This window comes from Aythya marila, assembly GCF_965140915.1.
Source record: "Aythya marila genome assembly, chromosome: 2".
NCBI classification, from domain to species: domain Eukaryota; kingdom Metazoa; phylum Chordata; class Aves; order Anseriformes; family Anatidae; genus Aythya; species Aythya marila.
Window position 1 is genome coordinate 10,234,549 of NC_139043.1, and position 16,059 is coordinate 10,250,607.

A 16,059-nucleotide genomic window follows, 5' to 3' on the forward strand; every position below is an offset into this window, starting at 1 on the left:
CTCTTGGAACAAGCAAGTTGAACAATACTAATATCCTCTTTTATTATTGCTTTTGCTGAGATTTCAAGTACTATTTATGCACTGACACTTGAGTTATAATGTACCATGATTAGACCTCCTATCGCATTCCATTGCTTCTAGTCGTATAGATCAACCATTAGAATGAAATGAAATGTTTCCACAGTCTTGCTAAGAATCTTAGTAATTTGATCACTTTGCTTTCATAGTAGCATTGTTGGGACAAGAAGAACACAAAACATTTTATAACATATTTAATCCATTTCAGTAAAAAGATATGTTGTATATTTAAACTCAAGCAGGAAAGTATATGGATGATTTATCATTCCAGGCGTATTCCAAGCAGTATCATTTCCCAGATTGGACAAGGAGGATGCAAAAGACCAACCACAGTGATAAGTATTTCCAGTTCCTTCAGGCACTACTCAATCACACCTCTGTGCTGGTAATTCTTTCAATTCCCTTTTCTAATGTTTTAGTCCTATCTAAACAGCATTCTTTTGATTGTTCTGTTTATCAGACAATGAGAAATGTTTCAGTTCCTCATATATTATAAACTATAGCACCACTGATTGCAAAAAGTGATTCATCATGATGTTTCAGCAACTGTAAGAAAGGCTTTTCCCATATAGATACATTTATAAAAATTGTATATTTAGAAACTCTTATTCTTGAGGAGTATTTTGAAAAAAAATTGACAGAATCAAGGACAGTATGAATGAAAATGCTGTGAACAAGGATATTTGAATAGATAACAGATAATTCCTTCATAGGAATATTCCAAGGATTATATTCTAAGGAATTAATTTCTATCATCAATCTACTAGTAGATAGTTTGGACACATTACACTCAATGTGTAATGAAGACATAAAATCTATATCATTATGAAACCTGAATTCAATCTTAGTCAAAGTCCTTTATTAAAGAGATTATCATCAAGTGTGTCACTCATCTGAGTTTCTGTCATATGGTTCCTTATTGTAGTAAACATTCTGAGATAGCAGAATCACAAACGGTATTTGCTATTCCCATCACGTTGTCTATTGTATTATAGCATCTGACCACATAATCTTCCATTTGGACTTTGATCCAAATATGGGAAACATTTAGAAGTGATGTGCAAATATGAAAATATGAGGATGTAAATTCTATGAGATTTTTGATCTTTTTTTTAACTCTAGGGAAATAGATGCCAGCAGACCATTGTTACGAAAAAAAAAAAAAAAAAGAAAAAAAAAAAAAAGAGAGAGAGAGTAATGTTGCAAGAAGTCATTATGAAGGAAACAACAAACCAAACAAAATATGATGTAAGGAACATTAAAAAAAATAAAAATAAACTAGAAAACCACTTAGTTATCTCCAAAGTATCTGGTACAGTTAAGTAAATATGACTAATAAAGCCAGAAAATGTCTGATGTAGACATTGTTAAAAGATTTACTTGTCTTGGGACCTACAATGTAAGCCTTCCAAAAGAAATGTGTCCCACTCTTCACAAAAAGGAGAGAACAGATGCTGTACTTATCTCTTTCAGGGAAGTTGGGCATCACTAAGTGGAGCTAGGCAGTGCAAATAAGACTTCAGAAAAAAATGAAGCCCTTCCTGGAGGCTAGCTGAAACACTGAAATGGGTTTGACATCTTGCTCATCTATGCTGCAGACATGGTCATGATGTTTTGCACACTATTTGCAGGGGAACACCTGCAAGTGTTCCTGTGTGCAAGTGACCATCACGGCCAGTGTATATTTCCTAAGGGCTGAATGTATTACATCTGATAGTACCAGAAAACAGCAGAGTCTTCCCTGAGCAACTGATGTCAGTAATCCATTAATGCGATAGCCTGTATTGATTCTGCTCCTTCCATATTTCTGCCCTCACTAAACACTTCAGAATTTGCCAAGGATACTGAGAATTAAAAAAAAAAAAAAAAAAAAAAAAAAAAGTGATTTTATCACGTCAATCACTTTGAACAAGGACATTCTACTATCTTTTACAGATGTATTTAAGATTCTCATCATTAGGATACCCACAGGCCACAAAAAGAGCCTGCAAAAGTTTTATATCAGTTCAAAGCGTATATGTATTTGTGCATGCACCTCTAAATGGCATGAGTGAGGAAAGATAAAAGCAAAACTGTCATTCTCTACCACAATTTCAATCTGTGTATTCATTGTCATTCTCTTTCTATTATATATATATGAGACAAGTCCAAATTTCAACACCTCAGTTTCCTTAAACAGGTTTTATTAATCAGATAAGCACAAAGTAGCAGGGGCCACCTCAGTTCAGTTGAACTGTCCAAAATCTTATGGTAGGCAAGGAGACGGAGGCAGGTGAGCATTATTTGAAATGGCCTGGGGTATCCCATTGGCCTATACATGCCCTCAAGAAGGGTGTGGGAGTCCTGCAGGTTTTTCCTCAGCTCTGACATCCCTGTGGAGGAAGCTTTACATGTGACTTATCAACAATATTCAGGCAATGTAAATGAGCGCTGACATCGGTTTAGCTGTCTGAGATAAGTTTGTAATCCCTTCTTCACCATATTCAGACAGAGATTTTCCAGCCATACCATATTGCCCTGACAAAATAGTATTTTCATAAATTTGCTTAAGTCATCCTTTAGACAAATAGATGTGAAATGCCTCAAGTACTATATACATATAACTGTTAATCAGCCAGGAGATACTACAATCAAGTTTCATCAAAAGTTTTTTTTTTATTTGGATGGGCTACTGAACAGGAAATAAATCCCTGGAAAATTTTTGGATCACCTAACCCAGTGTTTTCCAAACTGGAAGTCCAATCCCAAGTATAGTCATGAACTTCTGAGAAATCCACTTTTTTCTCATAATCACACTTGCATTATATTAATAAAATATGACTAGTTTGTAAATGAGATCGTAACTGGAATCTGTTTAGGAACAAACACCCACACAGATGATGCAAGTGCAAAATTAACCATTCCAACAATGCTTTAGGAATAATTTAGATTAAAATGATTTCATGGTTCTGCAGCTGTCTCCAACAGAGGTGTATTACATGTATTAGTACCTAAAATGTTTGTTGACCTTATCATCTTTCACTTTATCCAAGTTTTGATTTGCTAGTTCAAGTTAATGCCATTCAGAGGGTAGAACATCCTTTTCATCTTTGGAAAGAGCAAAGAGATAAACCTTGGAAAGCTGAACAAAAATTAAAAGGAACACAGTAAATGCAGCTTGTAGTGAAATCAGAGAAGCTGGATGCATCTCAATTTATCAGAAAGTTCAGAACTTTTTCTAGCTAACTATTGTGTTTTCTACATATGCACCCTGAAATATGCTGTGGTGCAAAAATATACACAGAAAATTATTTTTCTTTCCTGCTGATTTATTTATATGACACCGGCATTCACGGATGCCAACATTTTATTGTATACAGAGTGTCAGTCACAGATATGCACTGTGCAAGGAGGAAGTACCTCTCCTGAAATTGCTTTGCCAAGCCCTCGTTGCAGATTCAGTGAGTCAGAAAGCTTTTTACTTTCATAAAGTCTGCACCACCGGGCCTGGAACACACTGCGCTCGACAGCTTCTGAAGACATCCCCACAGAGGGAGCACAAAATAATTGTAACCCCCAGTGCAACTAACTCTCAGTCCTGGGTTTTCACTATACCTCTGTGTGAGAGCTTCTCCAGGATGATCCTTAGGCGCTGAAGAACAGGGGGTGAAATGTCGTATTTGTATATGTCTATTACTGGCACTTGCTGACATCTCCCAAATATTCCATCTGCAGGAGAGACAAAAAGAAAAGGAAAAACATACATTTCATTTTCTGAGAGTAAGAAATGTGTGATGAGACGCGCATTTCCAATGTGTCCTAATTATATACTCAAGGGACCTTTTAAAAGACACTTTAAAAAGTTATCAAAGGACTACTGAAGTCATGAGGCAGGGTATTTTCTATCAAAATAAATAAATACTGGAAAGAATATTATTTGGGGGAAGAGTCTACTGTATAAGTTATGACTGCAGTTTTCTTTATAAAGTTATTTCAGATTTCTGCCTCCCAAATCTTTTGATGTAAGACTTCTTTACTGCCAATTCAGTAGGAAAAAATTGGTGTTCAGAGCCTACTATGTTGCAGATGAAAAGCACAGCATCCAGAAATATAAATATTAATTTGCAGAAACTATGAGGATTTGCTGAAACATTTTTAATGCAAGATCTGTGTGTTAGGCATTGGTAAATGAGAACTGAATCCATAATGGCTAGCAAAGGCTCATTTCAAGAAGTACCCTCTAATGAATGCAATAAAAGAAAGCTGCTCACAGAACAATGAGATATTAATGTGGCCTAATTTATTTAGCTCCGTTCCATTTGTCTAAAATGACAGACTCTTCTCATCAATGTCTTTTCAAATCACACCTTCTAATTAATTTAGCTTCTTATTAGTCTTTATTTAGAGAATTGTTCATTTTGAGACAAGCTTCCTGTGTATGTGTGGGAGGAACAGAGAGTTCAAACATTCAAATTACCTTTCTCTCTTTCACACAAAAGACTAATTCAGAGCCTAGGTGCTTCACATGCAATCTGACCATCTGCAATCCTAGGCCTCTGAGAAAGAAAGTGGGTTCATTTATTGTTCAAAACAGTTCAGTTCCATACAGTGATCCAAAGGAAGCAATTTAAATGCAACAAGTTTAATTAGCAAAATATTCTGCTGCAGTACTAGTTTTAACATAGTAATTACTTCTGCTCTGATATTACATCCATGCTCAAAGAGGAGAGCTACATCAGATTAGCAGAAAATAACGGTAAGTATTAATTTGCAAATGTCCATTACTTTCTCTGCTACTTCACAGAGCTAAAAGACTACAAATGGAAACTACAGACACAGCTGTTCACTAAACACAAATAATGGCATAAAAGAAAATAAACCAATCCAGGATGCAGAAAAAAAAAAAAAATAGGCATTATTAGCCTTCACTGTTAAATACAAATACCCCATTGAAATTAGCCAACTTCTGCTTTCTTCACCTTTCCAATCCTCCAGCCAACAGTTACAACAGCTAAATTAAGTTAATCCAAATTAAAAAATTTACTTCTCAGTCTATTTTTTTTTTTTAATGGGAAACTAGGTTTAGAAACCACATGTACAGAACTGTTTTATTTTTCTGCCATATGATGTATAAAGCAGCTTAACAGCAGATTAAAATATTATGGGTGGAATATTCACCTCTGCTTAAGAACCTGTTGCTGTTGGAAATGAGCAAAGTATATAAATATCAGTCACTCATAAGTGGGTGGATAATGGGAATAAATAAGGTCTTGATTCAAAAAAGAACAGAACATTTCAGTTTAAGGACAGGACTGTTCTTAAAGAACCATGATTTGAAATACCACCATTACTGGATATAAACAATTAGGACAATAAGCACTTAATATTATTTGATTTTTAAAAAAATAATATACATTAAACATAATTATAAATTTATTTCTCAGTCCAGAGAAGCATTCATTCTTAAACATAGACTAAAAATGTTCATATTAGTACCATTTAAAAACATTTTAATGGATATAAAAGCTAATTCATCCACAAAATCGAAGAGGCCAAAAACCAGTTTTCAGAAACCTTTTGCCCACTGCTGTTGAATACAACAAAAAGTATTTAAATTCTAAAATTAACAATTATCATATGAGCTTGGGCAACCCAAACACCATAGGGCTTCTTAGGAAGAAACTGCAAATTATTTTGGCTGTTGTACTTGAAATATGGGCACAACGAGTTTTAAAGAGCTGCAATCCTAAACAACGCTCTGCTCTGCTATCTGCAGCACCAGGGTTGAGGAAGCGAAATATGCCCCATGGAGCGGTTGGTAAATACCATCGGTAAAATAGGAGGGTCTTTACAGTGGGGATTACAGTTGGACTGGAGTTGTGTAAACATTGGATTTCATAGTTCAGTGCAGTAAAAAATAAAATAATAAAATAAAATAAAATAAAATAAAATAAAATAAAATAAAATAAAATAAAATAAAATAAAATAAAATAAAATAAAAACAGTAATCTTCCTAGGTTGTTCTGTTAGATTTTTATTTGATTGCAAGGCTTCTGTGCCAAGATTTAAAGACTAAATAATTAATTTGAGGTTGAACATTCAATTTTCAGGGTACCTCTCCATTAAACCTGCTAAAAGTTACATAGATTACAGGGGGAGGGGGGGAAGCAAGCGAGAGAAATTTTTTAAAATATATTAATAATAATATTATTATTAATAATAATAATAATAATAATAATAATAAGTAAATGCTTTGCCTTCTTTCTTTCCAAGAACACTGTTTGGCAGATTTGGCCCAAAGTCATAAATAGCATTGGTCCAGCACAAACCTTGTTTTAATAGAATAACAGAATCACGGAATATCCCAAGCTGGAGGGGACCCGCAAGGATCATCAAGTCCAACTCCTGGCTCCACAAAAGGTAACTAAAAATCAGCCCCTATGTCTGAGAGAGGTGTCCAGGTGCTTCTTGAACTCCAGCAGGCTCTGTGCTGTCACCACTGCCCTGGGCAGCCTGTCCCAGTGCCAGATCACCTCTGGGTGCAGACCCTTTCCCTAACCCCCATCCTGACCCTCCCCTGTCCCAGCTCCATGACGTTCCCTCGGGTCCTGTCGCTGTCCCCAGAGAGCAGAGCTCAGAGCCTGCACCTCCGCTCCCCTCGTGAGGGAGCTGCAGGCCGCCATGAGCCCTCAGTCTGCTTTGCCCTGGGCTGAACAAACCAAGGGACTTGAGCTGCTCCTCATACACATTCCCCTCTAGACCCTTCTCATAGCCCTCCTTTGGATACTCCCTAATAGTTTTATGGCCTTCTTATACTGTGGAGCCCAAAACTGCATGTAATGATTGATTCAAAGATCGAAGCCGAAATTCCTTTAAGTGGTATATTCTTTATTGCAGCGCTGGATGCACGGGGGATCTCTCCACCTATCGTGCATACCTAAAGCGGAAAGCAGTCTTGAATTTATACAATCAATCTATCAATATTCTACAAGCACCTATACATATGCATTACCTATCCCCGCCTTCCCTCGCTTCTCATGCTAATTAGCCTTTTGGCACCTTGCGCCTGCGTAGAGCCTTCCAAGAATTGTGGGCAGGGGTCTTTGGGACGTGGGCAGGGGTCTTTGGGAGGAAGACCCCGAGTCTTCCTCACAGTGTACTTTTCACCTTTGGTCAGGAATCTGCTGAATTGGCATGTTTCTTAATTGCGAGAGCTGGTTGTTGCCAATTCTTCCGTTTGTTGTATCTTTATAATGAATTCCAATGTCCAGTTTTGAGATTTATAGTCCTTACGTTTGTTTCTCTGTCCGTCTGCCGCTTCCTTATCATGAGTTTCAGTGTCTTGTTTCGAGATATACAGTCCTTGTCTGGGGATTGTCCTTGCCTCCCCAATGCCTCCCCAATACCTCCTTAATCATACTTAAGGTACTATGCAGCACAGAGCAGAATGGGACAATCCCTTCCCTTGACGGCTAACCATGCTTTGCTTGATGCACCCCAGGACACAGAATGCCACCCAGCTTACCCTGCTACAACCTATCTAAAAATATTGCAGTCTTTACAGGGAATGACTACATGGTGCACCCTTCCAGATGAGCAGCCCCCACCTCCAGAGCAGGGTGATGCAGGGCCACTGCAGCCGACAGGACCCCAGAAGCCCGCAGTATGCCTATTTCACTGGAAATTGAAACATCCCTGATGAGAAAAGCCCAGTGAATTGCCCAGTGTTATCCTGAAGAAAAAAAAAAAAAAAAAAAAAAAAAAAAAAAAAAAAAAAAAAGGAAACTAGAAAAGCTTCCAGATTTTACAGAAGATATCATACAGTGAAGGAAGTTCAAAGCATGACTGATGCTTTAATAACCACCATCCAAGGAAAAGCACTGTAGGCCCACAGCCGTTAAGAGTGTGTTCGCACTGAACTTTGATTAAAATAGTATTCCAAGAAAGACAGTAATATGCGAGAGACATCTGCTCTTTACACATGCCCAGAATGAGGGAAGGTTGAGACAACCGATCAATATACACATATGGTTGCTATTAAAGTGCTATCATTTGCTAACAGTTAGCAAAAAGTAGTATCTGAAATTTCCATAGTAATACCGTGTAAGTTATACTTAGATCTGGGAACATCTGCGCTGGCAGCATTGTAATGTTGACTTTTAGATAGCTTCTCCATTTGTTTCCAAAGAAGAGACTAAAACACAGGAATAATATACCCAGGGAGATGGTGAGATACTTCCTTATGTATTTAGCTACTTTGTTACTGTGTTTAATATTCCATACATATTTTTTAGGAGCTCCTCTTTAAAAGCTTGCATTTTGACAAAGACATATTACGTAGTTAGATGTTAATACTAAAATACAGAAATTTAACCTAACCCAGATGCCCAACAAGATCTCAAATGAACCTCTCAGATGAATCTCTTCTATTAGAGACAACACTATGGACCATGGTACATTATTTACATGAATTAGTGGATATTTATGCCACCTACTGAGGAAGGAAGCACCACACACACTGCATTCATGAATGACATCTAGGTACTGAATTATGTAAAAGGAGGCCATGAAAATCTATAGTTTAAAACAGATTTTTTGGAAGTTTATTGTGTCAACATGTTCAGTTGGTAAGGTAAGCAGGCATCATGCTGAGCAGGTGGTCAAAAGTCTTTAGACACTTACGGAGTGACCACCTTTACCTTGAAGGCAAGGTTATTTGTGGGCAGCTGATTCATTCATTTGTAGTGTTTACTACAAAAGAAAAACAAGCAAACAAAAATATTAGAGTCTGATAAGCTGTCCATGGCTACAGAAACATATCCCATCCTGAAACCATACTTGGTGTATGACTAATCTGAGAATCCAAAGATGTATACAAGATTTGGCCTAGTTTTAAACACCAGGAAGAAAAAAAAAAAAAAAAAAAAAAAAAAAAAAAAAAAAGGAAAAGACTGAGTACTTGTTGAATGAATTTTGCTGCTGAGCAAAGCTATGAGGACTGGTAGAGGCATTGGAGTTTATCTGCAGGCAGATGAAAGCTTAATAGATGGAAATTAAAAGATTGTGTTCTGCAGTAATTAATTATTTAGATCTACATGCAGTGAAATTTTTGCATGGCGCTGACAAGTGACCTTTGCAGAAGAGCCTCCAAGCTGCCGATTTGGAGCACCCAGTCTTGCTGCTGCCCAAGTTTCCTGCAGCAGCAGGGAAGGAAGCAGACAGAAACAGTATTTGCATACAGACACCAACCAACACTTCAGATTCCTTACTCTAATTACCTGACAATTGTTGAAGAATTATGAAGTAAAGCTTTGTCTAAAAAGTTTTGCCCTATACATGTATTGTAGGCATTGTGTTTTTTTCCTGTGCTGTAACGTGAACAAGAAAGCCCACAGTAGATGGATAGTACATGAAAGGTCCAGCAGTAGATGAAAGTGCATCTGCTGCCACCTCTGTCTCATTTGCGCTCATGTAGTTATTATCAGAGAACTTCCCCTAATGCCTCTTCACAGATTTCAGTGGGCACCAGCCTTCAGCAACCAAACCTTCTGGAAGAACATTCTTTCTTCTCACTGAGCATGTACACTTCACTCACCTTCCCCTGGCTTTGGGTTTAAGGAGATGTAGGGTCCAAGAGTAGTCCAGGACTAATGAGAATGCCAATACTTAGTGTCTAATAACCCAAGTTTAGAGCCCCATTTGTTGACTGGAAAGAACAAACCATATTCCAATGAGAGGCATTATATCTACACCTCAAAAGTCCCATGATACCAGACTTCATGGTTACAGAGATTAAATGTTCTAGAAAGTATGAAAGAGAGTGTTGAAGCATTTTACTTTTCTCTCCCTGCTGTTTCTGCCCAGTAAGGTGTTTGGTTCCAAAATCCTTTTGTAAAAAAGAAAAAATGGTACCATTCCTTGAAGAGTACATTAAGCTGCATTTTGGGAAGTTTATTTCAGAAGACATAGCCCACAAATCTACACTCATTTACAAGGAAGCTCTTCAGCAAACAACATATTTTTAATATTCCCTTAAAAAAAAAAAAATGTTCATACTTTAGATGTTTCCTTTTAAATTCTCTTTACGAGCGAGGTAGAGATCACAAAGAGCAGCAGTGGCTTCCACAGTGTCATTTCTCATGTAATGTTTTGAAAATATTACTTCAATGCTTTCAAACAGCAAATGCTTACAAGTCTCACTGCAGCAGTTCAGCAAAGCTACTGCCTGCAAGCATGGTTAACTGCATTGCAAATCTGCAGTGCTCCATGGAGAATGCTGCCTTCATAGGAGGCAATCCCCCCACCCCCCCCACCCCCCCCCCCCGTTAAACTTTTAAAACCTTTTTACCATTTTATTTTGCTTATCTAGGCGCAGCCTCAGTAGTCCTTGGTTATTTCCATTTCGGAGCAGTAAGAGTGGCATCTAGTGGACAGTTTCGTGCTCCGGGATCAGTCCTGGAGCAATTGCTATTCACCTGCTAAGTTTATTGCTTTCAGATGCATTTGACTTCATCTGGAAAACACAGCTATGAAGTTACAGCCACCCTCAGCGTTCCCCATCCTAATGGTTGATAGGTGTGGGGAAGTTTTTAGGGCAGTTAGTTAAAATTAAGGAATACAATACTAAAAATATACTTATGGCTATTTATTTCTAGAATTAACGCATTATTAAGAAAGCAAACAAAATGCACGCATTGTTTTTAAAAGAGTAGGTAGTGGTATTCGGCTTTTTCTAGCACTTAGGGCATAATACATTACATAATAAAAGTAAATCCTCAACTGTAAATAAAACACAAATAATATTTTTGTAGATTTATGGTTTAGATTTAATAGAGACACCATTAGAAACAGAAAATGATAAAGTTAGGAGTTCTAAACTTGAGAAAAAATACCCAACAAAAAAACACCATGTACTGTGTATTAACAATGGTCCATGAATACACTCCTCATCAGCAACTACATAAACTGCTGCCTGAAAGTCAAAGGTAACATAAATTCTGCTGAAAGCCAGATCACTTAACAGTCCTGTGAGAGGGCTCTAACAAGATTTAACACCTTTCTTCACCTCGTTGGACACAGACATTTAGGGATAAAACTGCATGGCTGGTTTTCAACCAAGAAACCCGAAACCTGATTGAACATCTGGAATATTTCTGATTATGGAAACAATTTGATGGCATGCTAGCAATTATGAAAGTGCTCATATTAAATGCTAAAATTTCACAATAACAACAGTATTAGTTAACTCATATGCAAATGCTGTGATAGGGCTGGGATTTGCAAAGCTTCAGATTCTCCTGAGGCCCTAATGAAAGCTCCTCTGAGGTTTGCAGTCTCCTCGAGGAGCAATTCTGCGAGCAAGTTCTGGAGGACTATGTTCTTCCTTCATCAGAAAACAGATATAACCTTCAACAGAAGGGAGATGTCATTCCAGGAAGTGTTTCTGTGCTAACCTGTAATTTAAGTGGTGGATTGCATGGTCCCAAAATATAATGCACACGTTCCCTTGAGAATTTTTTTGTTACAACTAAAACATATAAACTGTAGAGAAAGTAACTAAAAAAAATGCTACTCTCAGTTGAGTATAACAAAAAGAGGGAAGGAAGGGATTGTGACAAAGCTATCTACAGTTTAACAAAGCAAGAGCAGTCTAGCTATGAAAATAAGTGCTGCCTACTTCCCCTCAACCCCCCCCCCCAAAAAAAAAAAAAAAAAATCAGCCAGGAGTACAAGCTGTCCAGATTTCAATGTCTGCTTTCTGTGATTCACAGCACAGAAGCAAACCTCAGTCTTAATGGGTCCTCCATCGGTCTCCCAACCAGAGCAACAATGGCTATTCCTGGGCAGGAAAGGGCAGGAGGGAGTTCAAGAAAAGGAAAAAGCAGAGGTGTAAAGAGAGCAAGTCTTAATTTTTTTGCTGCTTGAGCTGATGTTCCAATAATAACGTGCAATAATGCTTAGCATTTCTTAGAGATCCAAACTCAAATTTTCCACAATCTAGGTAACCATGTGGAATAAAAACTGTGAAAACTGTGGGTTTTGTCTCCATGATTAAGAAGAGAAAGGATGACAGAGCTCTGCCTGTCTTGCTCTGTGACATTTTCCACATCCAGATGATCACTGCAGACTGCAAGCCACGAATCCACCTGCACCTACTTTTCATCACAGAGACCAACCCAGATTTGAGGCAACCTTTGAGAAAATACCCAAACTCTAATTTTAATATATTAAGAGGCATTTCTAAGCAAAACTACATGCTCAATATTAACCATGATGTCTTTAAGAAAAAAATAAAAAATAAAAATAAAAAAAGGAGTTTTCAATCCAAATTATCTGAATAGCAACTTCTTTTTTTTGACAGTAATGGTACTAAAGAGAAAAGAGAGGAAAGGCTCAAACATATAAATCCTTCTCCAACTGGAAAGATACCTTAAATTCAAGTATAAGTCAAGTATTAATAGACTTACATTAAAGCTATCTCTTTAGCACATTTAGTCACTGGACTGCAGGATTAACATGGAAGTTTTTATTTTACATTGCTATCTCATTACAGATAAATCTGAGCCATGTACCACCCCCCAACTAGAAAAAGCTTTTTCCAGTGTACAGAGAAAATACTGCACTAAATTCTGAACAGATCATTACTGTGAAAATATGGATAAACTACAGAACAGATAAAGAGAAAATGGAAAGAAAGGTGATAGCCACATAGATCCTTAAACACTGAGCTATCTGACTGAGGGTGGTGAGGCCCTGTCCCAGGCTGCCCAGAGGAGCTGTGGCTGCCCCATCCCTGGCAGTGCCCAAGGCCAGGCTGGATGGGGCTGGGAGCTGCCTGGGCTGCTGGGAGGGGGCCCTGCCCATGGCAGGGGGTTGGAACTGGGTGGGCTTTAAGGTCCCTTCCAACCCAAACTGTTCTCTGATTCTATGGTTCTTTATGGGAAAAAGACTGGAAGTCTATGCAACCTGGTTGATTAATTATTTATGACATTCTTGGGAGAAATGGAGTGAAAAGACAAAAGTGAACAAACTGAATCAGAACAAGTTTCAAGCAGGGAGAAAGTATTTTGAAGCTGTTCCACAGCTTCCTGAAAGAGCAATGCAGCTCCCTTTTGCTTGGACTGTTTACTATTGAGCCAGTGCAGTGGGGAATGATGAAACAGGAACAATTCTTTTTTTTTACTGAATATGCAATTAGGAACAGAGGTTACTGGAGGGACTAAGGATTTATTTATGGAAGCAATGACATGCAAATATACTAATGCTTATTTATGCACACTAATTTTCCAAGTATCACTGAGATGTACTTCAGTCACTTCAAGGATCCCCATTACATTTTCGGTTGGTGCCAAGAACCACTTTGGTGCTGGCAATGTCTTCAGTGTGTGATCAGACTAGAGCTGCTCTTGCATCTGTATTCCCAAAGCAAAAATAACTCTGCAAGAAAACATGTTCAGCAAAATGGATTTCTGCATTAATTTTCATTTGGTATTAAAAACAAAGTAGTGAAGGTTTTAACTGGAGTCCAAGAGCTAAGTGGCTAAGTGCCAAGAACTCGTATTTGAAGAGTTATTTATTATGGGTTTGCAGGAGACAGTGTTCTCATGAAAACATGACTACTGACCATTGCATTCATATTCATTACCGGCAATATCTACTAGTTAGGTCAAATTTCCTTGCTGACCTTTGCCAAACTTGAAGCTTCCTAGATCTTTGCAGAAAAATATTTATTGAAACAGCAGATGACTTTTGTAATCTGAGCTACTGAATTTATTCCTAAATGGAATTGACTTCAAACATGCATGAAATTATAGTAATAAAGATCTCCATCTTGTTCCCTAGCTGCAAAGTATTACAAAAATTATGGAAAATTATGTTATGCCCACCTGAACACATCAGCAGAAATTCCAAATGCATTCCTTTACAAAGGGGAGGAGAAACTCTTTGAAATTAGGGTAACTGCACACAGTGCACCCAGTGGACTGATTAAAACTTTTTGGAGCTACCTCGAATATCATACTTGCTTTAGTATGAAATATCAGCATGCCTATAGAAGCCACAGCACCAAGCAAGCCTACAAACAGGCACTGGGACAGCCAAGAACCTCACCTCAAGCTTAGACAGAGAAATGCTAACTGCTTCTGCTTCTTCTGACAAGACAATGAACAATCTGACCTTTTTCAAACAAAATATGTTTTAAGACAGCTAAATATATTACATACCTAGGACCACCTATCAGAAGCTGCATCCAGCAGCTATTTCAAAAGCAGCTTTGCTAATGGCAAGAGGTGACAGGAATGACAAAATCACAGTCCTCCTTGCTTGGTTCAGACCTCAGAGTTCAGTCAGAGACAGTTCCAGGACAAAAACACTCATAAGGTTTGTGAATAGATGAACGTGACAGCAATAAGTTGGAATAAGGAGGTGATGTCATTCACTGTGCAGCATTGATGAGGTCAGTATGGGAATACAGAGTTCTGGTCTCCAAGTTTTAAAATGAGTGATAAATTTTGGAAAGGACACTGAGAGAAGCAAAAGAGATTATCTATGGGATGGAAAAAGCCCTACAGTGAAAAGCCTTTTCCAGTGCAAAAGTCTGCCTTCAGCACAGAGGATGATCTTTTGTATCTCTAAGTAAGCCCACAGACAGATGAAATGATATGGGAATGGAGATGTGCAATAGGACTGGGAAGTATTTTATTCTCCTCAGCTTTACTGCTGCACATAACTTCTTCTAAGATTTGCAATGTCTGGAGTTATGGTAAGAATGTATCTGAAAGGCCACATTTTTCTGCTTTTGCAATGGGTGCAAAGACCCCTCAATACATGTGGATTGTGCAACACCAAATTGCTTCCTGTTTTATTCATAGAATGCATACAACTCACAGGAAATTGCTAACATTTGAGGATACTTATAAATAGTAATGTGCTTTTTAAAAATAGTGTATAAAACTAAAATCCATTATTAAACTGGAATTGAGGGGGAGAATTTAAGCTTCAAGTTAAGCTTCAGATTTTCCTGGAATTTAGTGGTTAAATGCAGGAACTGTATATTCAGTATAAAGACTTCTTAAAAGACTTCTATAAAAGATTCATTTTGAACAAAGCACCTATGCTACCAAAGGAGGAAGTAGCAGTTCATCAAAAATGCAAAATAAAAAAATTGGAAGCGCAGACTACAGGATCAGGAAAAAAAAAAATCACACACTGGAACAGTATATCACTAATGAATGCCATCTAAATTTCTCCCTCATTATTATTATCACTATATTGCTTATCAACATGCTTGGTTGGGACAACAAAACTGTACAGAATACAGGAGATGTTCCGCCTGTTGCCTCTGCTAATACTTCACCCTTGTGCTCTTCCAGGTAGAAACCAGCACTTTTTTCAGCACGTTGCAACAGAGCTCACTGAAAGGATTTCAATCATAAATGAAGATGCTTCTGCCCAAAATCTTTTATTCTGAAGTTTCTGCTGGACTCAAGAAACTAGTCACACACATTTCAAGAATATTGCTGAACTTATGATGCATATTGACTATTCACCCAAGTCTCTGCACAAAGACTGCTTGGAGTTTCACTCTTCTGCCCGTGTTTTGCCATCCTCCGGGTATTCAGCCACAGCCAAGCCTACCTCTTGTTCTGTCCAGAATAAGGTTGGCCAAGGGACCCACGAGAGGGTGATGATACAGGCCTCACTGGAGATGTCTCCAAGGGTCATGTAAACAGAGCTTTACACAGACTAATGAAAGCGAAGGGATAAAATGACATTTTAAAAATATAGAGGAAAAATAAGATTCTTGAGAAGATAAAAAACCTACCAGCTTCTATTCCTCACCATACCCTAGCCTTGACTTTCCAGTCAACAAAATGCTGTACCAAAACCAGAAAGATGCCATGTACATGTATGTATAGATGTAATTTTCAACGTAACCATATGTCTTTGTTTAATCTACAACAGCATTTTCTCTCAAAAGCATCAACCAAAATCCTCTAATCC

General features: G+C 37.8%; 1 protein-coding gene across 1 annotated transcript in view; it reads right to left on the reverse strand.

The window, feature by feature from the left end:
- Positions 1 to 16,059, reverse strand: part of PTPRN2 (protein tyrosine phosphatase receptor type N2) — a 654,334-nt gene that overhangs the window by 484,874 nt on the left and 153,401 nt on the right. Inside the window, exon 3 of the mRNA XM_082755144.1 lies at positions 3,673 to 3,786. Coding sequence (XP_082611270.1) covers positions 3,673 to 3,786 — 114 coding nt within the window. The remainder of the gene's footprint in view (positions 1 to 3,672; positions 3,787 to 16,059) is intronic.